This window comes from Poromitra crassiceps (assembly GCF_964638095.1).
Source record: "Poromitra crassiceps genome assembly, chromosome: 13".
Lineage (NCBI taxonomy): Eukaryota > Metazoa > Chordata > Actinopteri > Beryciformes > Melamphaidae > Poromitra > Poromitra crassiceps.
In genome coordinates this window covers 32590838-32616155 of record NC_139644.1, presented here as the reverse complement: position 1 = coordinate 32616155, position 25318 = coordinate 32590838, and the positions used below count along the sequence as shown (strand labels likewise).

Below are 25318 nucleotides of genomic sequence, written 5' to 3'. Positions count from 1 at the left end.
GGCCATATTGGTAGAGAAATAACAGGTAATTGTAATCAATTAACAGGTGATTACAATCAAATGACACAGCCAATGAGCTGGTGTAAAGTGCCATATTGGTAGGAAATGCATGTGACATCATGGGAATACTATGAATTGGAGAGGCAGTGTCGCATGATGAAATTATGTTGCGTTTGCAGGTCAAAATCTCACACTATTTTTCTTTCTCATGGTCTTCCAAGAAATGTTCTCTTGCTTGAATAAACTAGACCCTAGAGACAACATTGTCTGTACAGTAGATACCAACTTAGCCAGAAAGATGTTTATGGTTCAACTTGTGCAGTATATAAGTTTCTTTACATAGTAATAGAGATGAACTTCATCAACTGCAGGACACAGTTGAGTCTGAAGAGTGTCCTGCCCTGCTCCAGCTGGCCTTCACATCACTTCTCTGCACTCACAAACACGTCAATGGATTCTGCAGGTAAGAGAGGTGGAATGGACCAACTATGAGGTCTTGCTTGTTGTTTTGTCCATTACTTTCCAGCTCTGAGTAATGAGGGGGTGGATGAATGGATAGGGCAGGAGGACTGAGGCTGGGACTCGCCTGTTATGGTGACCACTTCAGGATAATGAAGTGGTCACCATCAAAGCTATTCTTGGAATTATTAGGGTTACTGAAAAGAAAACTAGTCTCGCTTGCCAGACTCCCTGAAAACAGACACAGCACACACAAACACACTGCCAGACAGACACGCACGCACGCACACACACACAAAATACAGCATCTAATACAAACAACAAAAGTGATGTCGTCGTGCACAAGTTGTGTAGTTTCCTGTCTGCACTTTTATAGATGGTTTTAACTTGACAACAAAAACATTCTAAATTGAACCCCAGCTCACTTCCTGTCCCAGTGTTTGCTATGGACAGAAAAGAAAAAGAATATATTAAAGTGGAGGAGTGACCATTACGTGAAAAACCATCTGTACCAAGCAATCGACCAAAAGTTATTTGTGGACATTCGCACCAAACCTTTTAGAGGAGAAAGCTGGCTTAATTGCACGGTTTTACTCCATCAATTTTATGGCAGTCTGCTGAAAACACATGGCATAGCCTACCTGATATTGCTGGACAGATACTGAGGTAACTGAAGCTTTCAAACAAAGAATGATAACATCAATATCAATGTAAAACTATGTAAATTAAGGCTGAGCGATAATTCAATGTTATAGTTTATCGTCTTTCAGTGGAATTATATTGTGATGGTATGAAGATCTTTTAATATCTGACATATCTGCTGTCTAAATTGATGACGAGCAGATTTTACTTAAACTCTCGTCAAATGAGGTAGGAATATTATTTGAATATTACTCTTTTGTTTGACATCACACCTAACATTACCATTCGGTTCAATGAGATGAACACTATTTGATTATTTAACTTCATTTTGCATACATCCATATCATGATATAATAGTATTGATATTGAGAAAAATCCTTATGAAATTGATATCGCCCAGCCCTAATGTAAATCCATGTTAACAGCCAACATAACTCCAGGTGTAGAGCTGCTCCAAATCATTTGTAAGCTGAACATTATACATCACTCCATGACTTACACAAGCTCTATTGTCCTGGACAATAGAAGATGTCATAGGATTTGAAAACTTCCCTCATGCCTAAACTTAACATGGTGGACGTCATCTAAATCAAACGGTACAATTATATATTTGGTATGTATTTGTAATGGAAATTATCTGCAACTAATGTCAACTTAGCCTTACTCACAATACTAAAATAGGTCTGTACTTGTGTTCTTGCCAGGTAATGAGCATGGAAATATTCCGAGACGCTAAAGTGAACGAAGCATCACAGACTATACAGGCAACAACAGAGGGGAAGAGAAAAAGTTGTTATTAAATTGGGATTACACTTTTAGTGCCAATGAAATGTGAATGATAGCAGAAAATCATGGCTTGGCTTGGCTTGGCTTGGCTTGGCTTGGCTTGGCTTGGCTTGGCTTGGTCAAAACGGTTAAAAGAAGGGAAAAAACAAAAAGCAATGGGTCTAATATGAAGAAGTCTGAACTGGATGAACTCTCCCCATTGCATGCTTGCCTGGGATAGGCTCCAGATGTGACCATAAACAGGAATAATCAGGTAAAGAAAATTAATGAATAAATGGACAAATGATTGATGCAACAGTTTGGTAAGGGCCAATAATAAAATCTAATTTAAATCCAATTAAGTGAATCTGGTAGCATAAAATGGAAGCAATGACTGAAATTGCGTCTCTCTTCAGTCTCAGTGCTAATACATTTCCATTGGAAATTAAGAGGCAATTTGACCAAATGAGAATTGATGTTGGATTTTGAAGTATGAGCTATGTAGGTAAATATGTTGAAATCAAATCAAATCATTCCTGCCTGTGGCCATTGGTCTATTTTGCCTCTCTTAAAAGAGCACCTCGGAGACGCTCAGTCTGAGACTGAGCCAGCCGATAGGTTAACTGTGCCTGGCTGAGCCACGTGTAACGTATAGGGCAAGCCGACTTAATATAAGTCCAGGGTGCAATAATGATAATTGGCACGGAATGTATACTTACTCACTATTTTGCTTACTTAGACATATTCTACTTATTTTTGCTTCTATCGCATTTACTAGGCCTACTGTTATTCTATGCTATGTTGTGTTCTTATTCTGCTTATTTTGCTTAATATCGCATTTACTACTGTTTATTTTATGCTATGTGTGTTCTGTGAGCGAGCTACTGTAACTTGTCCCAATTTCCCCCCGAGGATCATTAAAGTCTTTCTGATTCTGATTCTGATTCTGAAATGTAGCCTACAGTAGAGGGACTGAGAAAGAGAAAAGGTTGTTATTAGAAACTACTTTATTAATTCCCATCCCCGAACCAGCAACCTTCGGGCTACTAGTCCACTTCTCTAACCTCTGGGCTACCTGTATACCGCCCAAGTTGCCCACCTATTATTTCTACCAGCCCACTCTAATATAGCAGGGTAAAACCGGTCCTGCTGTATAAAATGACCTATTGTTTTACTTAGTATATGAGGGATCAGTCGAGCAGCATTTTGGTAAACAAACCACGTCACTGGGTGGCAACGGCAATGGGACCCTATGGAGCGTGAGCTTTGGGACGCTTGAGTGTCTGACTCTAGCCGACTGACCCTGTTTACATTTTTAAAACTGCGACAGTTCACACAACTTAAAACACGACATGCATAAAACTCTTGAGCTAATTCTGCTCTCACTCAGAATGTCAACATATAAGCGATGTGATGTATAGTTTCTGCGGTGTTCCGCATTTCTGGGTGACAAGTGACATCACGCTGATTCGTCCTATAGTTTTACATGTTTCTGTGTGTTGTTGAGCCTGTACTTCAATACAGTAAGTTCATGTAGATATGCAGGTCTTCATTGCCATACATTTAACTTATTTGTTTTATGTGTAACGTGGAGGGAGGGGCGGGGGGAAGGGGGGAGTTCAAGTGTGGTCACCCAGGGGCACCACACTGTGTTAATCCGGGCCTGGGTGCAGCCAGCATCTCCAAAACATTTCACCTGCCAGTCAAGCCTCTGAGGGCCGGCCTTCCTCTCCCTCTCCCCCTCCCACCTCCCCTCCTCTCGCTCCAGCCCTTCTTCCTGTTGCCATGTACGTTTCCAAAGCCTTTTATTCGTCTCCTCGCCATCCCTCTCTCCACTCTGTCACACCATGCCGCGGCCCCTCCCAGAAAAGCCCTTTAATTGTGTTTATTTACTACGACTTTCCCTGAGGATCCACTGGAGCTATAAAATGAATTTGCCCTGAGGCATATTCCTCACAACCCGCACGTCAGCTGCGTAAAGCACACGCGGCTGAGATTTGACTTTTTGTTGTTGCCTGGTCCAAGTTAGAGCGTGTGTGTGAGAGGGTGCGTGTGTGTTTAGGAAATGAGTGGGCGTGTGTTTAGTTGTGGTGGATATACAGCCTGTCTGTCCAGTGAAGTCTGAAGCAACAGCTGGATCAGCACGTCTGTCCTTCGGTGTCCAAGCTGCGCCACAGGTGAGTTCAACTTTTACTTTGATGTTTAGATTGGAGAATAGAGATATAGTAATAATCCTATAATAATCCCTTTTAGAGAGTTTAGAAACATCACAGCTATAGGCCCTATAGGATATTAAAATATATATATATAAGGAAATAATAAGGTCACTATTTTTAAGTAGGGAAATTATTATATTATATTGAAATTAGTGGTAATTTGATTTAGCAGTTTGTTCGACTTGTGCAGAAAACACAGCAGGATTGTTGTATTCTGTTTCTTAAACTGTTGCATATATTGCAATATTTGGGGACCTGCTATCTCTCTCTTTCTCTCTCTAGTAATTAATTAGCGGGCTAATTAACATATTAGAATAAGCTATGCTTTGGAGAGACATTTGCAGATCTTATTTTAATCTGATTTATTATGTTTCTCATGGTTCATGCTTCCCTGAATCTCACAACAATGTTGCTGGTGACCACCCCACATCTTTATTGTTCGCACGTCTGTTACATAACAGATTTGCTATTGCTCAATATTGATAATATAATAGAGTTAAAATAAAAGTGGAAAAACAGAGCCAAAGCAAAAGCCACAATAGCTAAAAGAGAATGCCTATTATAATTGACTGCCCCTTTTCCAACTGACACACATTCTTACAACCAGACAGTTCACAAGGCTGAGACGTTACTCACCATCCTTTTTCCCTGAAAACATTGCATAACTCTATTACAAGGGTTATAGGCCTACATTCTGTTTTTCTAAATTTGGTTTTGGCTGGTGATTTTAGAGGGATTGTGCCATCTTTTTTTATGACAAGAAGACTACAGACAGGCTACTGATATTCATGTAAGTTGAAATGAAAAACCTGAGAGACGATAATGATTCCAAATTGATTCCTAGACAAGAATGGTAAGAGGAAACATGAGGCGATGAATGATTGCAGACTGAAGTTTGTTGACATTTCATTTGTGCATCTGATCCCTAATCTGTCTAAAATAGTTAAGAAACACAACACTTGTCTAGCTTATTACATAATGTATGTCTTTATGTGTGTAGCCATACGTGCAACAGTCGTGATGCTGTTACTGTCTGGGACTGGATGGACCGTTTTCTGTCTTCTTCTGCTCGGGAAAAGTAAGGACTTTCCCATTTATCTAAATTAACAAGAGGACTATGTGTGGTGGAGATATTCAAATGTGACATTTTCTCTGTTCAAGCATTTCTGTCAAAGGTCTGTCAAATGCTCAAATCGCATTACGCATACATATACAATATATATATATATATATATATATATATATATATATATATATATACACACACACACACACACACACACACACACACACACACACACACACACACACACATAAGGGCTTTCAAAGTTCATCTGGGAATTTGGCAAACATGTTCACCTTGGCCTCCTCTGGATGGGATTTAGGCACAGCATGCAACGATCAGACTGTCTATTGTGTCACACCCACACACCATGGAGAGGAAGAGCGAGGACAGAGGAGAGGGAGACAGTAAACACAGACAGACAAGCAAAGACAAGAAGGCTTGTGAGACCTGGCACTGTTCTCTCAACATTGATTTTTGTTATATTCTTTCTACTTTAAGATAGGGATAGATATTGTTGCGCCCCCTCTGCCTCTACTCCCTGTCTTCTGACATATTACATTTATTTGGCTTTTATTACATTTCTAATTTCGACTATTTTTTGCACGTTTGTGATACTTATTTTATCAACACCAACCACCGGGGCAACTTGATTTTTCTGATTTCCCTCAGTATGCCTGTCTTTCCACCTGCTGCCCCTCCTCAGCTCAAAGTGAAGAGGTGCAGTGCCCCGTGTCTCCGGTGGGAGCGCGACACCCTGTTCAGGGTCTGCTGGAGAGGTTCAAGGCAGGTCCGGGCTGTGCTGCCAGAGAGAGCGGAAACAAGGAGACCCATGTCATTGCAGTGGGGCGAGCAACGCACAGCCCAGACAACCAGGTAAAGAGCACCTCCAAAGAGTTAGACAACAACTTCAAGACAAGTGGGAGTGAGACTGTGGGCTTGTGACAGGATGAGATCATCCATGATGAAACCAGTTGAGATCGCGTGATTTCTAACCCCACATAGGATAAGCAATAACCACGCCCTGTGGCGCCGGGATTGGCCAGGAGCAACACTGGAGGGCACGCAGCCCAGCGATTTCATGAACCAACTGAATAGCTCTTGAGAACGGACAGCGATTTCGAGAGCGGACATTGAGAGTGGACATTGAAATGAATTATGGTCACCTACCTTCCTTAGCATAGTAATAATAATAATAATAATAATAAGTTTAATAATTGTAATCTACACAATGTACACAATCTTACTAAAACATGCAATAATATAAACAGTGTTGTGTTCACGTTCATAGCTCATATAGCCTAATATAATGTATCTATCCAATCTATGATCATATCGTTAATTTCAAGCTCAATTCTTACCCAGAGAAAATGTAACAAGCAATAGTTTTTTAAACATCTTTATTTTAAAAGATGAAAAACCCCAGGCGCTTTAGTCCCAAGCTTCAATGCTCCTGGCCAATCCCAGCGCCACAGGGCGTGGTTATTGCTTATCCTATGTGGGGTTAGAAATCACGCGTTGAGATCATCTGGGTGCCATCTACATTTCTGGCATCAGCAGTTTGTTTGCTAGCTGGGTATACTGTAGGTCAGTGATTCCCTGCCAGGAGTACACAGCGTACCCCTAGGCGTACTTGAGCAGCTTGCAGGGGATACATGGAAAGATTGGTGATTATAATTTATTTTGGTGCATGGCCTAGCCCTGAAGGCTTTCTGTCAGCATTATAGGATTCAAGGATGACCTGATCACGTCCTTCAGTCAAAGGACATCCTTTTCCTGCCTTGTCCAGACGGTCATGGACAGGTCCGGGCCGGTCATCTGGTGTCCTCGGGCTGATGTTGGAACCAGAGCTTGTTGATATCATCAGTGATTTATGATGCATTTGAGTGTGTTCCAGACCACTGTGTTCCAGACCAGGGGGGACTAACTCTCAGGGTCATCAGTCATCAGGCTAGAATTGTTCACAATATATTATCTAGCGTTAGCTGAATCCATTCATTGTGTATACAGGCTACTTTGTCTTATGTCTGTGCTTTTTCGGGATGAAACCCCAAGGCACTACTAGCAGATTTGAGGCCAAAACACATTTCTGAATTTGACCTACGTTTACTAAAGCCAACAGGGGGGGATGGAGACATCTTATTTTACTTCCTAGGAACCCCAAGAATCGAGATATAACAATCTCCAAAATTGGATACACTCCCCCCCCCCCACTATAAAAGTTATAGAACAAATTTAGGCGAATCATGAACACGCATGAGTGAGGGGGTACTGTTGGCATGGAAAAACACCTCAAGGGGTACATAAGACAAAAAAGGTTGGGAACCACTGCTGTAGGGAGCATGAGCAGCAACAGCCACCATGAGTGAACAGACAAAGAAAAGAGCGCCACCTACAGAAATGCACACTTTGTCAACAGAAAATCCAAGAAGAAATATGTCACATTACATTACATTACATTACGTCATTTGGCAGACGCTTTTATCCAAAGCGACTTACAATAACACATTTTTGTCAGCAATAGAGCAATCAACTATGCAACACAGTCTATGACAACTACAACATCTGAAGGAATAGTGGTAAAGTTTTAAGTTATTTATTTATTTATTTATTTATTTATTTTGAGAGAGAGAAAGAAGTTAGTTCAAGAAGGGCCCAGATGGAGCATGAAAAGGTGTGTCTTTAGTCTTTTCCGAAAGATCGGCAGTGATTTAGCCGTCCTGACTGAAGGTGGAAGCTCATTCCACCATTGAGGTGCCAGGGACGAGAAGAGTCGTGTTTTGAGAAATAGATGCAATCAGTTCACGAACATATGGCAACCGTATATTAGCTATATGGACACCATTAATCTGCAACTGATCGATCCAGAATTGATGTAGCACACTCTAGCTGTATCACATACATATGCATACATATGTATACTTCCTCTCTGTCCAGGTGCGGGTGGTGCTGACCTCCTCTCGCCCTGCCTTCCTCTCTGTACAGGTGCGGGTGGTGCTGACCTTCTCTCGCCCTGCCTTCCTCTCTGTACAGGTGCGGGTGGTGCTGACCTTCTCTCGCCCTGCCTTCCTCTCTGTACAGGTGCGGGTGGTGCTGACCTTCTCTCGCCCTGCCTTCCTCTCTGTACAGGTGCGGGTGGTGCTGACCTCCTCTCGCCCTGCCTTCCTCTCTGTCCAGGTGCGGGTGGTGCTGACCTCCTCTCGCCCTGCCTTCCTCTCTGTACAGGTGCGGGTGGTGTTGAAGCCTCTGTCTCTGTCCCCTTGGCCTGGCAGAGCGCTCATCCTGCTGCTCAGCTCCCAGCTCCCGCTGCACTGGTCCCTGCAGACAGAGAGACTGCCACCAGACCTCCCAGTGCTGGTGCAGGTAACAAAAATAGAACAGGTCAGAGGTCAGGGTTCCCACACCTTATTAAACATCAAATTCAGGGACTTTCCAGGCCTAATTTCAAAGATTTCAAGGACCCGTGGGAACCCTAACAGGTGAATACAGACTTTCTGGCAATACAGAATCTGTAACCTGAAGTGTATCCATTTTCTGGGTGTGGTTTTTATGAGACTAGACTAGAAGTCATCTCCCTCCTCTCTCCTAGTTGTCCTCTAACTCCACCGTACAGTCTGGCCACCGGCCTCTGCGGGTACAGCTGCTACACTCGCTGCCGTTCCGTGCTGGAGCGCTGCTCCGCTGGGCTGTGAGGCATCACGGCAGCCTGTCCTCTCTGACACACTCAACCCGCGCCAACCGGGTCTACATCCGCCTGGGAGAGGGTGAGCCACCTAGGAGCCAGTCCTCAAAGTGATGACCAATTACATTTAGACTGTAAGGAAATTCAACCCTCGTAGTGATGAGAAATCATTATCATGTAGGGAAAAGCCCAAGGTCGATAGTTCAAGGACCCCTCATTTTGTCCACGTTAGGGCCACAGACCCCATTTGATGATAATAATGATCGATTAGATAACAGAGACGCTATGATCAAAATAGTCATTCTTCTACATTATAATTGTGTTACAGTAACTTCTTGTAAAAGAAATAATGGTGATGTTTAAGACTTCATCAATTTGCTGGGGACCCCCTGGAACCCCCCCCCCCCCCCCCAAGGACCCGTGGTGGTCCCCGCACCCTATGTTGAGAAGTACTGGGTTAGACGGTCTGGCAGAAGAACTTTGATCCAAGCTGTTAAAGACATTGTTTTGAGAGATGTGTTTCTGACAAAATGTTTCTGTTGGATGAAGGGCATTGCATGTCAGAAGTAAAAAAAAGAAACAGTCATAATATAGTAGTAACATATTTGCATATATAGGCCTATAGCGACCTATACCTGGAAAAATATGCTTTGTATTAGTGGCCTATATGTGGGTTAAAGTTCACTGTGATATTACTCATTTCTCTCCTCTCAACACAACAATGCGGACAAAAGAAAGATTTGGGCTTATAAATATGAATTTGCTCTGTCTCCAATATTACAGATCCGTCCCTGCCTGTTAAGTGCCACCTGCAGTCTCTGTTCCTCTCTCACAACTACATGACCTCTGACCTGCAGCCACGGGCCGTGCAGGGCTGCAGCCGCTCAGTGGCAGGTGGGAACGACACGGAGGTGCACGTGATCCACCTCCTCTCAGCTGGCTCTGGGCTCTGTGGGTGAGACGCAGTCTTCTGGACTACAACAACTTCTCTCACCATTGAATTCTTATGTCGGCTACTTTGTCAGAATCAGAATTGCAGAGTACAACAGGTGCAGAAAGAATATGACAGTTATATAATACAGGACTGCGACACTGGGGTAGCCTACAGGACAAGAGAGGAACTCACTCAAGATTTAGGCTAGTGTATGCAAACTAAACAGAAACACACTAAGGAAAGAATAAGCATAGAAGTGCAAAGATCAACCGTCTTAAATCAATATTCTGCTTAGTTTTAAATGGGTGTTATTTGGCACGTGACCACTGTGAAAATCAGAATATATAAACATTTATTTGAAAATAAAAGTAGATCTGTGTCTCAAACAGAACTATCTCTCCTAATGGGTATATGTTCTCTTCTATCAATAAAAATGCTATATGTAAAACATTATGTTTAAAACGTTGGACCCACAGTCAATTGAAAATCACAGTAACAGGATTATGTTGTCTGTTGTCATGTCCACCAATAAGTTAAATGTCAGTCTTCAGGATATTTTCATGGCTTCATTCAAATGAATGGAACGTAAATAGAACACTGCAAACTCGTCCAGCTGCGTCCCATCTTGGTGAGTACCGTAGTTTATATTTGGGTTTTCATGGCGGTCAAGTGCCAAATATCCCCCATGTTAAAACCATGCAGAATACTGCTTTAAAAATGGAGAGGCATAATTGACAGATGTGTAATACAGCATCATGTGACCATAGAAGAATGGAGATGTGGTTAAAGATGGAGGGCAGAGATAAATGTGGTTCTCTGTGTGTGTATATCTCTATCCCTTTCAGCTCTCTGCAAGTAGAGGTGACTGTGTCTCTGGTGCCCCCGGTGGCCAACTTGGGGAAACACAAGGTAGTGCTGATCCTCAGCAGTGCAGTGCAGGTCAACTGGGCCGTTACTGCTCGTGGTCTGCGGGGTCACGTCTCTGTTCATGTAAGGACCACATCTCTGTTTCCTTTGCCAGATACTAGTTTGGGAGTCTATTTTGTATCTACATGTTTCATCTATGTATCTCATAGTGCAGAAATGATTTGTCAATTAGTTGATAGGCAGAAAATTTGTAGGTTATAATATATTGATAATCACTTAATCGTTTTAGTCCTTTATCATAAAAAGTAAAAATACCAAACGTTTGCTGGAAACAACTTCACAAATGCTAAGATTTGCATGCATGCTTTTCCCCATTTAATTTCATTATAAAATTAATGCTTTGGGGCTTTTTGGCTGCTCAACTAACTATGCCATTTTAGGACATCACTTGGACACTAATGGGCATTTGTCATTGATTAATCCTAATCAATGACAAATGTCCTAATAGGACTATCTCACAACCACTGGTTTCTAGGATATGACACATTGTCTTTAAATACAGTCACCTATCGAACACTATTTTGATACACGTCATATTATGAACTTTCCTTATGATTCTTCTCCTCCGACCTTTGTTGTTCTGTTATAAGCCTCCCATGTGACCTCATTGGATATCCTACCAGAGTTTGGCGGACACTAAATATTGCTTTATGTTTTCTTATCCACTTTTGTCTTTATCTCAGTATTAGGATTACCTATCCCATGTCTTCTGTCTGTTTCTCTTTCTGTCCGACTGTCTGTATCTCTCTCTCTGTAGTCTTCCAACAGTGTATCTCCACCCTACCCACCAGAGCCTGACCTGACCCTGTCCAGCATCCTTTGTTCTGATCTGTCCACCGTCCCTGATCTTCTTGTCTGGGCCAATGAGAGCGGCTTCCCCAAGGTGACCTCATACACTGAGGCTGACCTGGCCAATCGCTTTGTGATCCAGCTGGCAGGGGGCGGGACAGGTCAGGACCGCTGTGTGTCTCTTGTTTCCATCACTGTGTGAGTGAACTGAATGTTTCAGTTTCATTTGTAGTTTCTCGTTCACTTCTTCAGCTTCATCGTATCGGAGAATGTTCTCTTTACTTCTTGTAGATCAAGAATCAAATGAAAACAGAACACTTCCACCACTTTATGTTGAATGTTAATGCATAGAGGTAGGCTATAAATGGGCCTATATACTGTATTATATCTCCATAGAGGTGGTTCCAGCAATGAGTTCTCTGGTAGCGAGGCCTCCGTGGGCTGAGGAGCGCATGCTGAGGCAGTGGCTGAGTGGAGGAGAGGCCTTCACAGTGCAGTGTGACGATGGACGCCTCAGCGTGGCGGTGGACACACGCATGCTCCAGGTCCTAATGCCTGAGTATTTGATGTGACACTGTGTATGTGATGTGTCTGTAGGTAGAAAGAAAGAAAGAAAGAAAGAAAGAAAGAAAGAAAGAAAGAAAGAAAGACTGACTGACTGACTGACTGACTGACTGACTGACTGACTCTAACTGGACACAACATTTATCATTTCAAAAATGGATTAGAAACAAATGGATGGATCTCTAAAATACAGAGATATATCAGTTCATATTTGAAAACATTTGGCCTAACCTACCAGAATCTAGCCTAGGTAGCTAAATTCCAGCAGTTGTCAAATGCTTGACAATTTTCGACATCTATCTGAGCACGCTTTTATTAGGCTATGTGCCAATCTTCTGAGTCCAGTCTTCCCACCAAAAGTGTTTAAAATGGCAGCCGCTGGAATAAGGGCAATTCGACTGTTTGATTAACTGTATGGTACATTATGTTTCTGTAATTTTATATTAAACAAGGATTCTAACGCTGGGGCATCTGGGTAGTGTAGAGGTAAAAGCACTCGCCTACCACCGCGACCGTGGAGACCCTGCTTCAATTCCCGCCCGGCAGCGACACCTCTGGCTTGATCAGACGCTACACACAATGGTCTGTGTCTGTGGGTGGGAAACTGTTGGGGTATGAGTCCTGGTCGCTAGCTGGCGACTGCACATGTATCGGGGGGGCATGTGCTAGTCTACAACTCTCCCCAGATCGGCAGAGGGGGTGGTGCAATGACCGGGACAGCAGGGGAAATTGGCCAAGTACAATTGGGGAGAAAATGGGAGAAATACCAGAAGAAGAAAAGGAAAAAGATTCCAATCCTGTAGAAAAATGCTTGATGTGGCCATGTGGGAGGTTATGTGGTCTCTAAATCCACTCTCTCCTTCACTCAGTCCATGTCTGTCCCAGTGGCTGCCGTGACTCTGCGGGATCCTAAGTGCCAGGCTCAGTCCAATGGGAGCCATTTCCTGTTGGTATTCCCGGTCATTTCCTGTGAGACTGAGGGTCTGCTCATGGGACGGCCCAGAGGGGTCCAGTACAAAAACATGGTGAGACATGCGCTTTAGAAGGAAATGTATGAAAGATTTATCGAGAATCCCAAAACTATGTAGTATAATTTTGTGTAATATATTCAATAACATATTAAATGTAATTTATTGAATATCATTATATGATAAATGTTGATGAATGGAGTTGTGGGAGATTAGAAAGTGTGTGTCATCATCATCATCAACAACAACAACAACAACAACAACAACGTGTGCCACAGCCACACACAAAAAATTGCACCGTGTGGAGAGAGACAGATAAGGGAAGGAAAATAGAGCAAGGCTTTCACATACTGTAGGTTAGAGGGACAGACTAATAATTGGCTTCTATTTCCACTCTTCATTTGTGGATTTTGAAATGAAAATCAAATCACAGTTGGTTTTTCATTTCTGTTTCTGAAAAGAAAATAGAACAACCCCCCAAAAATGGACTGGCAACACAAACAGAGCAAATTAGAGAGATGAGATGAATGCAGGAGAAAGAGAACCGAGAGGGCAAAAAGCCTGAAGCGAAGAGAAGAGAAGGTATACAATGATAAGCTGAAGCAGGGGAAACATCTGAAATACAGTCGATGAGAAGGTCAAAGTCTATCAGTAGGATGGAGACAGCAGTAACAGTTGGGACTTCAGACACATTTAGACATGAATGAATAGAGAGAGAGATTGGTACCAGAGGGCGTTGTCACGCTATGGGGCTGAAAGGGGAAGAGCACATCAGTGTGTCATTCAATGTGTTTTTGCCAGTAGCTGAGGTGCGTAATGTTCATTTGAGATTTTGCTAAGTGGATGATTTCTGCTGTGAGATCTGTAAGTGGTGCTGACCCAGGTGCAGGTCACTGTGCTCCATAACACTGCTGTGCTGCAGTCTAAAGTATTAACAAGGTGCTGTCACAGAGGGGGGGGGGGGGGGGGGTAGGCAGGGTGCTGTCACAGAGGGGGGTAGGCAGGGTGGTGTCACAGAGGGGGGTAGGCAGGGTGGTGTCACAGAGGGAGGTAGGCAGGGTGGTGTCACAGAGGGGGGGTAGGCAGGGTGCTGTCACAGAGGGGGGGTAGGCAAGGTGCTGTCACAGAGGGGGGTAGGCAGGGTGCTGTCACAGAGGGGGGGTGGGCAAGGTGCTGTCACAGAGGGGGGTAGGCAAGGTGCTGTCACAGAGGGGGGTAGGCAGGGTGCTGTCACAGAGGGAGGTAGGCAGGGTGGGGTCACAGGGTGGGGTAGGCAGGGTGCTGTCACAGAGGGGGGTAGGCAGGGTGGCAGGGTGGGGTCACAGAGTGGGGTAGGCAGGGTGCTGTAACAGAGGGGGGGTAGGCAGGGTGCTGTCACAGAGGGGGGTAGGCAGGGTGCTGTCACAGAGGGGGGGTAGGCAGGGTGGTGTCACAGAGGGGGGGTAGGCAGGGTGCTGTCACAGAGGGGGGTAGGCAGGGTGGGGTCACAGAGGGGGGTAGGCAGGGTGCTGTAACAGAGGGGGGGTAGGCAGGGTGCTGTCACAGAGGGGGGGTAGGCAGGGTGGTGTCACAGAGGGGGGTAGGCAGGGTGGTGTCACAGAGGGGGGGTAGGCAGGGTTTGGAGACAGGACGTGTGGAGTAAGGATGGAGGGAGAAGAGCAGAGCCAAAACATCGGTTGTTGTTGATTGAGTTGAGTAATGACCTGCTTTTTACTTAGCCTATCCAGTGATTTGCCATTGTCATTTAACTATACAGGATGTGACCTGTGTGTGAATAAACCCATATATTGTGTTGTCCTCTCTGCCATTGTCTCTGGCCAGGTGTTGTTATGGCGAGACCAGCCTCAGACACTTCTGCCAGTCAATGAGACAGAGAAAAAGCCAGGTCCATTCAGCATACATGTGAGCTATCTGTGTGTATATATTTGTGTGCAAGCATGTATGTGTCTATCTTTATTGTGTAACATTTTGGTACAATAAATCTTCTCATTAAAATCTTCAATCTCCATACAATATTCTCTGTCTCTCATCTCCACTTTTTTCCTTCTTAGTTCAGCTGTCTGGCTGCGGTCCCCACTGCTCTCAGCTCTACTGATGATGCCGGCGCTCCTCAGACAGGGCCGATCCCGTGGGAGTTCCAGGCTCCCGGGCCGGATCCAGAACCACCGAGCCCCCTGCCCACACCCAGACCTGGACCTGTTCTGATCCCCCTGCCCACACCCAGACCCGGGCCGGTTCTGATCCTCAAGCTCTTTGTCACTGAGGACTATGAGCAGAGGCAGACCGGGCCCTGTTTCATCATCGCAGACCAGCGCGTCTATGTTGAGGTGTGTGTGTGTGTGTGGTCTGTGTGTGTTTGTGTGCGCGCAGTCCCATCTGGCATGTCTTTGGTCTTATGTCTGTCTCTGAGTGCCACACTCTGTCTCTCTTGGTCTTTGCTTATTGGTCAGTCTTTTTCTTTGGTGTGTTAAACTGTTTTGTGTTTGCTTATCTTCATTTCCTATTTTGATCATAACTACTATCATAACTACTTCTTCAAGATCGAGGCCTTAATGGTATTGAGTTTTTGTGGATTCTGAAACCAAAACATCTTTATCATCACAAAATAATATGTTTACGCACTGCATCCTGTTATCGCTATCGAGGAAAAAAGATACCCAATGAACTTCAGTGTGCATCATTACTTTGCATCTGATCCAATTTGTATCATCTTGCTCAAAACTAAAAACTACAAATAATTTAACTTCATTTATTTTACTCCATCATTGCTCCATTATATCTCCTATTGCAGGTCTCAGGCAAAGCGCCCATCAGCGATGTTGTGGAGGTGAGGTCATGCGTGGTCTCTCCGCTGTCTGATCCAAGAAAGTCTCCTTTCTGGACCATCATAAAGGATGGCTGCTCCACGGACCCCTCACTGACCCTCAGTGAAATGAGCCAAGATGGAGAAGAGGAAGAGGGCGATGATGACGATGGTGAACAGGAGGAGGAGAAAGAGGGGAAGGAAGAAGGCAGAGATAAGGAGGATCATGACGACACTGGCAGAGGTGTCTTGTTTAGTAAAGGCCAAGCATGGAGACAGGACACCAGAGGAGAAACTATACGAGACAGAGGAGGGACAAAAAGGAGAAAGGCCCAAGTGAAGAGGGAGGAGAGGAGCAGGAGCACGGGAGCCAGGGAGGAGATCCAGTCCTTGAGGTTTAGCTTCGTCCTGCGACCCGTTTATAACGAGTCTGTGCACTTCCTCCACTGCAGCCTCCGTCTGTGCGTGTCTGACTCGACAGGAGACGGGTCCTCCAATGACACAGCAGAAAACGACTGTCAGGGTGGGCTATCCATCCCTCCCCTCGTATACAAGTCACCTGCACAGCAGGTATAAACGCACTGCAGAGAGCTTGGCTTGTGCTAGGGTTACAATAGTATACGTTAGTGGTTCTCAAAGCGGGGTCCGGGGAACCCCAGGGGTCCTTGAGGGGGTCCCAGCAAAAAGGGGAATATATTTCCATTATAATTCCATCCATAAGTAACAGAATGACAGAATGTATAACTATTTTGGTCGAAAGTCTATGGAACCATACACTTTCGGTGTAAAAAAAAAAAGAAGAAGAAAAAGCAAACACTGCTTGGGACCCTGGGACCCTTGGGCTCCTTGATGTGGAAAACGTTTGAGAACCACTGTATGTACAGTATAACCAACCTAACTGTTCCTATATCCCCCTGTCAGTGTGAGATCAGAAACCTCTCCAGGCCCATGGTGGTCACCCGGCCCATCAGTTCACTGGCAACCAAACCACTGAAGACACCTGTTGACCAGAGGCCCAGGAGAGTCGGTGTCTCTGATCTGGACGATCCAGGCCCAGGGCACCGCAGTGAGTCTCTTTGATTAGCTGTCACCAGCAGCTCTTTAAGTCACTCTGTCGGTTGGTCAGTTGTTGGTTGGTCCACAAAAAGTTCACCGCCCTTTAGGGGGCACCGTTTTCACCCTAGGAGGTTGGCTTTTCAAAATGCAGGGTGGCAGAGGCAGAATAGAGCTGCCCCTGCCATTCTGCATTTCATAGATTTGCATATATGGTCGCAGCTATTGCGAATTTGCACGTGTTTTCTGTTATTCCACACTTCTTTATCTCTGTCAGTGTGAGACTGTATCGCCTACCCTCACACTTACTTGCACATACGTTCTGTGTGTGTTCAAGGCTCTCTGGTGGAGACAGGACAAGTGATGGGGATTGTCTTTGCTGCCTTTGTTATGGGTGTCAGCCTGATGGGGGCGCTGTGGTGCATCTACAATCATACAGGTAATGACATTACCGGTACTCTCCCTCTGGGATGGAAATGTCTTGTTTTTCTCCAGCACCAATTCTTCTGCATACATCCCATTGACTGTGTCCTTCATGTAATGGCGTTGTGTAGGTGGTACTTGCAGCAACACATGTTAAGGGCTTGTCCAGGGGTGGGATCATCGACATAAATAAATAGGGTGGGGTATGAAGGCTTGGGAGTCCGACATGTTAACCGCAACACCAAGAGAGCTAGCTCCCTTGGTGGAGCTGATTAACATGCCTTTATACTGGGGAGTGAGTTTAACCAATCCACTAGCTACTAGTTGGGACTCACCAGGAATCCGTGCTGATTCACCTCGGTTACATTCACATAATGAGCAATAATAAATATCTAATATCTAAGTGAAGTTAAAAAACAACAACAAAAAACAAAACACCATTTTGCATTTGAAAGGGATTGTATTGTTTTAAGGCACTCAACCTCCATCAATTAGAAGAGGGAGTCACCAAACAGAGCAGAGTCGTGGAAAGTGGAATCCCCCTGCATTGATGGATCAGTCCACCAGCTGTGTGTAGAGGTAAGGCCTCTGCATTGAGGGATCAGTCCACCAGCTGTGTGTAGAGGTAAGGCCTCTGCCTTTTCCACAGTGTTCTTCTTAACACATAAACAAATTGTGCCGTTTTTTACAATTTGAACATCAAAATACACTGCCTCTTTGGATCTCTGTTCGTTGTTTCATGTTACTTTGAAAACTCACATATAAAAGTAATGATTGACAGACCTCTTTTAAAGCTGGTGGACTGCTAACAATTTTATTTTATTTCTTGTATTTTCTTGTATTTTCTTGTATTGTATTGTATTGTATTGTATTTTATTGTATTTTATTTTGTTTTGTTTAACCTTTGTGGGAAGTCCCATTGAGATATGAGATCTCTTTTACAAGCAAATTAAAATTCTGTTTTCATGTAGTGTTTCTGTCATTTTGTCCGCCTCCTGTAATGTTTCGCTTTAAAAGCTGTAAACTACTTTGTAAACACAAGTAGTGTGAAGTGTGATTTTGACAGAATCCAAATATCTATATATCCCCTACTATCCCCCTTGTTAAAATAAATGGTAGTCTACCTAGGTGAGTGGAGCTGTAGGCTACATGCCACAACAGCTGGAGGATCAGAGTAAACAGGATGTCAAAGCTAAAGAAAAGGCGCCAACAATTCCAGCAGAAGATACTAGCATTGGGCAAGCACCTGCAGATTGCTCAGATATTATGTTGTATTTAGGGCTAAACATTCTTATCCTTTTATCTTTTTCTCAGGATTTCCTCCTGCAAATCTGAGACTGACGGTGAAGTGGGGCAGTGGTTGTTGCAACCGGTTTGTGAGTGTGTGTGTGTGTGTGTGTGTGTGTGTGTGTGTGTGTGTGTGTGTGTGTGTGTGTGAGTGAGAGAGAACGAGAGAGAGCACAGGTGCTTTGCCCGTGTGTGCGACGCCACACAAGTGTTTGTGCAGTTCTACAAATGAGTGTCATTCATAGCTGTAGAGCCATGTGAGCGGCCTGAAGGACTGACTGAGACAATGTGAATGCGTACATAGCGGCTCATTAAACACACATATACATGAGCAACGGTCCGCACAAATCTAACGTTTGATTCAAAATGAAAAAGTTTGACGTTTGATTCAAAATGAAAAAGTTAGACGTTTGATTCAGCAAAGCATTCGACACCATCATTAGTCATTTCAAAACTGGCAGCCACTGGTTTTATGGAGAGACTGTTATCTGGATTCATACAGGATCTAAACCTGGTTTTAGAGTGACTCAAACATAAACCACAACCTCATCATCTTCAGCCCGGGAACACGAGGCTAAAGTTGAATCAGGAGATTGTGTGCCAGCCCAGCGAGCATTTTTAGGTTGAAAAGACGTTTAAAAAACGTTTAGGGTCAACGCTGAAAAAACATGCAAGAAAGGTTCAAAAGTGAAAGTTTTTTCACCGACTATTTGCAGACGTTGAGTAAACGTTCACATTTAGACTTTATTTCACCAGGATCTTAAATAAAAAATTCAGCACCGCACACAGGATTTGAACCACGTGCTCCCACGGCGCTCTACAAACTGAGCTATACATTTACTGAAAATACATAGGGCGCCGGGCACATATATACTCTATCTCGCACACACACAACTTGTAGACTACACGATTGTACGGTACCACAGGCTAAACGATCGGGAGGACAGGTATTTTATGTGATGTACGTGTACGAGACTATTATATTATGTAACAGACTAAAATTATGTTGACTGTGTGTGTGCGTCTATATAGTCTGTAGGCTGTACGGCTTCAGGTTAATTTCATTTAACACCAGCAACTCAGCGGGTACACAGAGCCTCGTATACAGTCTGTTACAATAACATAGCGTGCCCATTGCCAAGAGAACCTCGCTCCACACTTATTAAGACCGGTGCAGACTTGCTTTGGTCTAGTCAGTCACATCTAGCGACTACTATGTAGGCTACTTGCGCATGCGCGTTACTGCAGGAACTCAATTCATTATTTTATAGTATTGCCTAAACTATTAACCATAGTTGTGTCCTGGAAGCTTTTTGCTGGCAGCACATAGCCTATATAGTCCCATATTTATGATATTTCATGTGACATAAAATGCGGTGAAATGTAGTGTTTGTGTAGACCAGATTTCAACTCTCAGTTAGATAATAAATTGGACAAATGCCAATTCACACACTATCAATATTGTCTCTATTTCAAGTTACAACTAACGTTTTAACAATTTGATTAACCAAATTGGTTTTTTTTACACGTTGACATTGTAACCGTATTTTAGCCGGTTGAAAAGAGGGTGAAATTAGGTCTTAGACGTTTAAACCCAATATCACCCAGATTTCAACTAAAAATCAACGTTGAAAAAACGTTTTGTGCTCGCTGGGAGTATTAAAGAGAGGTATATTACAGACTCGTGCTCAAAGTATTTGTGTTGTAACTGTGAACTCCTACTGGATTATGCTTTGTTGTAAAAAACTAGATCTACCTGTATGCAAATTATTATTTTATGTGTTTATGTGTCAAACAATTCAGATGTGTATTAAATGAGCTAAGATCCATGTTTACTTGGTCGTTCATTCATAGGAACTGTATAACACACAACCTGCTGTTATAACTTCCTTCATTATATGCTGCTGCCCTAAAATGTAAGGATCCTTATCTGAAGGAAAATATAACTAATATAACTTTATTGGGAGAAAGTCAAATGTACACATTGTATATGAAAATGTATACCGGATTCTTTCAATAATCCGTCCTCATGCATGATCCACCAAAACTAGATATTATACTGAGAGTTCACAGGTAGGTTTTTCACTTGTGTTATTTTTAGAGCATAATTTCAACATAAATCTCCTCCACATGCAGTCACACAAAGTGCCTCCTGCTCATTGCTCATCGGCAGTCATCTCAGTGGGGAGTGCAGCTCCAGCCGATTAAAAATGGCCGATTCATTCACACAGCACTAACGAGAGGCTACAGTCACACAACTTTGTGAAAGAAAAGGCTCCTGAAAATGATGGAGCATCGCTGGATAATGTGGTCTAATAGCATTGCTGCTCAGCACGTCATGGGAAGACAAATTTCACTTGTGAATGATTTTTGTTGGTGAGTTTCCTGGAGGTCTTGCAGTGGTGAAAATATCACTGTCTGATTTTTCTTATTTTTTATACAACAATTCAATACAATTTCTCATAGGAATAGTACTTTGCATTCATTAAGATTGTAAACATATACATATTCCAGAACAGCAAGGCTTCTTTCTAAAGTCAAATAAAATATAAATAAAAGTACATGAGAAAAAAAAAATCTTTAAGGCACATTTTCACATTCTAGGGACCCTATCAACAAAATAATTACACAGTATCCGATATGCAGAAATCTATCCAAGCAACATTTTTCCTGATTTAAAAAACCAGATGCCGTGACACAGCACTATAAAACTATCACTGTGTGACCTGGGTTATGTGACTGTCTGAAAGAGCTTACATTCCTGCTTATTACCACACAAAACTATGACACCAAACAGCAGTGCTTCTCAAACTTTACAAAATGCAAAGCAACAAGGTGAACTGACTGTATGTTTTTTTACACCATGCAGCCCAGTTTTTGACCAGAGCCTCAGTCCTAGCCTAGGTAAACCCAGCCACCACGTGACCTGCTCTCTCAGTTCCCAGTCATAGTGACTGAGAACAGGTCTGAGAGCAGGTCACGTGGGGGATGGGTTTACCCAGGCTACCTCAGTCCTAGCCTTCCATTCCATTCAGTCCCTTTGATGCAACTCTTAAAGGGACACATCACCGAAAAACAACGCAGATTTATTTTGCACATGATCTCACACATATCCGAAAACTGTAAATAGTTTTGCAGACATTAATTTCGTTTGACAGTTATTGAGAGTTGATTTGAGTTCAGTTGATGCCAGTGATGTCATCGGAAGACTTGTAATTAATACATCCCAATGATTCAATGCCTTCTGACATCACTGGCATCATTTTAACTCAAATCAACTCTCAATAACTGTAAAACGAAATGAATGTCTGCAAAACCGGTAACAGTTTTCGGATATGTGTGAGATCATGTGCCAAATAAATCAGCTTTGTTTTTTTGGTGAAGTGTCCCTTTAAGAATTGTGAATCATATACAGTTTCCCCTGTTATGTGTTCGTTATGACGTGCGCCCTGGACTCAGCCTTGAGTGTACATGTCACCATGGCCACACTGCGTCTCTTGGTGGTGCTCTAAGTCAACCCTGCGCTGGAAGCAGCGCTGACAGCGGGGGCAGCTGAACGGCCGGTAGCTGCTGTGCTTACGGCTGTGGGTGATAAGGTTGGAGCTCTGGCTGAACGCTTTCCCGCACACCTTGCACACGTGTGGCTTCTCACCTGAGAGAGCAGAGACGGGGGACAGGCTGTTAGAAGAGGGCACCTTCCTGTCGAAGTGCAAGAGATTTTCGAGACAGCGAGGAAGCAGGGCCTTAAAATCACCTCCTCCACACAGAGTATGAGCTGCTGCCATCAGGCAGAAGGTACAGGTTACCAAACTGTAAACTGAACAGGTATACATTTTTCATTGTCAATCAAACTACTCAACAGTAAGAGATGATGCAACACTCCAGTTTTTCATATTCTCTAGGGCAGCAGTGCAATAAGTGTGTGTGAGTGTGTGTGTGTGTGTGTGTGTGTGTACTGTATGTGTATATGAGTCTATGTGTTATGATGCCTCATACTGTTCTCTGGAATGCCCAAGACAAATTTATCCTAAGGGAGACAATAAAGCCTAATCTAATCTAATCTAAGTGTGGCAGTTTATCTTCACAGTATTGAATATCACCTAATTGCATAGTATTTGAAAGTTGAATGCATATTTGTAGCTATAGTATCTATCATAGGCAGAGGTGTGATCAAGTCCCCTTTACTCGGTCCCCAAGTCAGTCATGAGGCACACGTCCACGTCAAGTCTCAAGTCTAAAATGTAGAACAGTCAAATCAGAACAAATAGGGTCCTGTATCAATTTAATAGCCTACAAAAAACTCAATTTTCAGTGCAATATGATTTTAATAGGATAAAACCAGAATTTAAAGTAATCTGTAGCCTATATTCAGTGCCAGTAACTCTATGAGAACTATAGTGACATTATTGCGTGACTCTGATCCTACTGTATTTTGTGTTGTGTTCTGCGCTCTCTCACCTGTGTGTATGAAGGTGTGTTTCTTCATGTCGGACTTCTGGTGGAACCTCTTGCTGCAGTACTGGCAGGGGTAGGGCCGCGTGTCTGAGTGGATGAGCAGGTGGGTGGACAGGGTGGACGAGCGCTTGAACACCTTCCCACACACCTTGCAGCCAAAGCTCCGCTCCTGAATACACACAAACATAAACATCAAGTACAAAACAGTGTTTCTGTCAGACCTGATGATGGACCTGATAAGTCATGTCCCATTACGCCAGACCTGGGCATTATGCGGCCTGGGGGCCCCGACGTGGCCCTCATGATGGTTCTGCCTGGCCTGAAGCCAAACCACACTGTTTTACTCATGAAGCTAGAAAAATCTAAGGACACGACCTAAAGTGGCTTTTATTTTGAAACACTTGTGTGCCGTGAGTGTGCTTCTTCCTGAATAAGTGCACAGTATATTTTCTATAATTTAATCAAGTGCTAAAAGTAGAGGTTATGTTATGATGGGGGGGGGGGGGGTGGCCCCCGGCAATAATCTGGGTTTCTCATGTGGCCCCCCACGAAAAATAATTGCCCACGCTTGCATTACACCATGATGTACTGTACCTTAGCTCTACCATAGCTGCCCATTGGTCTGTAGCCATAGTGGATGTGGGGTATGCTGGCTGTGGAAGATCTCATCAAAGGGACAGAGAGCGTGTTGTGAAAATCAGCCTCCAGACAACCTGCTGATAGAAGGACCTGTGAAACAGACTGAAAGAAAGAAAGAGAAAGAAAGAAAGACAGACAGAGCAAAATAAGAAGAAGAGAGAGGGCAGAGATAATAGCAGGTGCATGTTTCCTGTGTGTTGTGTGCTTATTACCAGAATGGTCTACAGTATCTACAGCTTTTAGTACGCATACCAAGCCACTCTGCTGTTGTGCCTCCTGACCTGTTGTGTTGTCAAGTCCTGTGTCATGCAAAATATGCTTTTATCATTACTTGCTATGGCAACATCTCTCATTACAACGGCTTTGATCTTTGATGGTCCTTCCAGTACTTAGGAAGGCAAGATACCAACGAAAGGTAACACTTTACAATAAGGGTCACTAAATTAAGGGTTAGTTACTGCAATTAACATGAACTAATGTGTGTAGTATTTACTAATGGGGTTTATGTTGGATTTATGTATTAAACATGAACTAATGTGTGTAGTATTTACTAATGGGGTTTATGTTAGATTTATGTATTAATCATGAACTAATGTGTGTAGTATTTACTAATGGTGTTTATGTTAGATTTATGTATTAAACATTAACTAAGGGTTAGTTAAGGCTTATTATGCATTAATTAATGCTTATTAAGCATTAACTAACCATTAATTTAGTGACCCTTATTTGTAAAGTGTTACCCAAAGGATAAGGACATGTTTCACGGTAGTATTTGGTGCCTCCTACCTTCTCACAGAGGGGGCACTGGCTCACAGGGGATTTGAGGTCAGTGTGCGATGTGTGGGTGAGTAGCAAGTAAACCAGTCTCTCCAGCTCCTTCTCTCTCTCAGACCCCCGGGGGCAGTCTGCTGACCAGGGCAACACAGGCTGCGAAGGCTCTCCATTCCCAAAGGTACCTTCTGTTTGAATACAAACACATGCTGCAGTCAGCTGTATGTATAGACCGTTTCAACTTGACAACTTAAACATTCTAAATCGACATAAAAATAAATAAATAAACTAGGGTCCAAACTGTTCCCTATAGGAACACAATTGCAGTGAAACCGTCTATATGCGATTCATGTCTTTGTAGCCTTTTGTGATCTTACTGTGTTTCATATAGGCCATAGGACCTGCTTTACTAAAGCCTTCCATGGGTGCAAAGTATTTTAGCATGTGCAAAACCAATGACATAACCCCGTGTTGGTCAAACAAATTGTCTTGCACCTATATGGCTTTGAAGATTACAAAGGTTTCCGTGCACACTAAGGTTTTAGTAAATCTGCTCCTGAGTGTACAAAAGATTAAGACCAATCCTGGATATTGGGTTGCACCGGGTTGCACCCCCTTTTACAGAATGGAGGTCCCAACTGACTGAAGTCCCCCCGCCCAAACCTTCTGTAACTTCATTACATCCTCATCATTCATCTCATCTCCCCTTCATGACTAAAGCAGATTTAATGTCTCAACTCAATACCACTTCATGGATTCACCGGGTTGGCCTATATTCACCAAAAGGCCATGCGGTCCTACTACTTTGTCCTCTTACTATAATCTAATAACTACTTATTTCTCAGAGCTAATGAACGAGTCAGGTACCTGAGATCCAA

The 25318-nt window shown here is 43.4% G+C and overlaps 1 protein-coding gene across 1 annotated transcript; it reads left to right on the top strand.

The window, feature by feature from the left end:
• Nucleotides 1–351: 351 nt before the first annotated feature.
• On the top strand, nt 352–17389 carry engl (endoglin, like; the record flags this gene model as incomplete). Its single annotated transcript, XM_083650039.1, has 15 exons — nt 352–463; nt 5852–6021; nt 8371–8508; nt 8735–8909; nt 9611–9782; nt 10607–10751; nt 11446–11650; nt 11886–12022; nt 12911–13066; nt 14831–14911; nt 15061–15336; nt 15801–16382; nt 16734–16878; nt 17203–17304; nt 17361–17389. The coding sequence occupies 15 exons, from the start codon at nt 352–354 to the stop codon at nt 17387–17389; spliced, it is 2625 nt and encodes an 874-aa protein (XP_083506165.1).
• Nucleotides 17390–25318: the final 7929 nt, after the last annotated feature.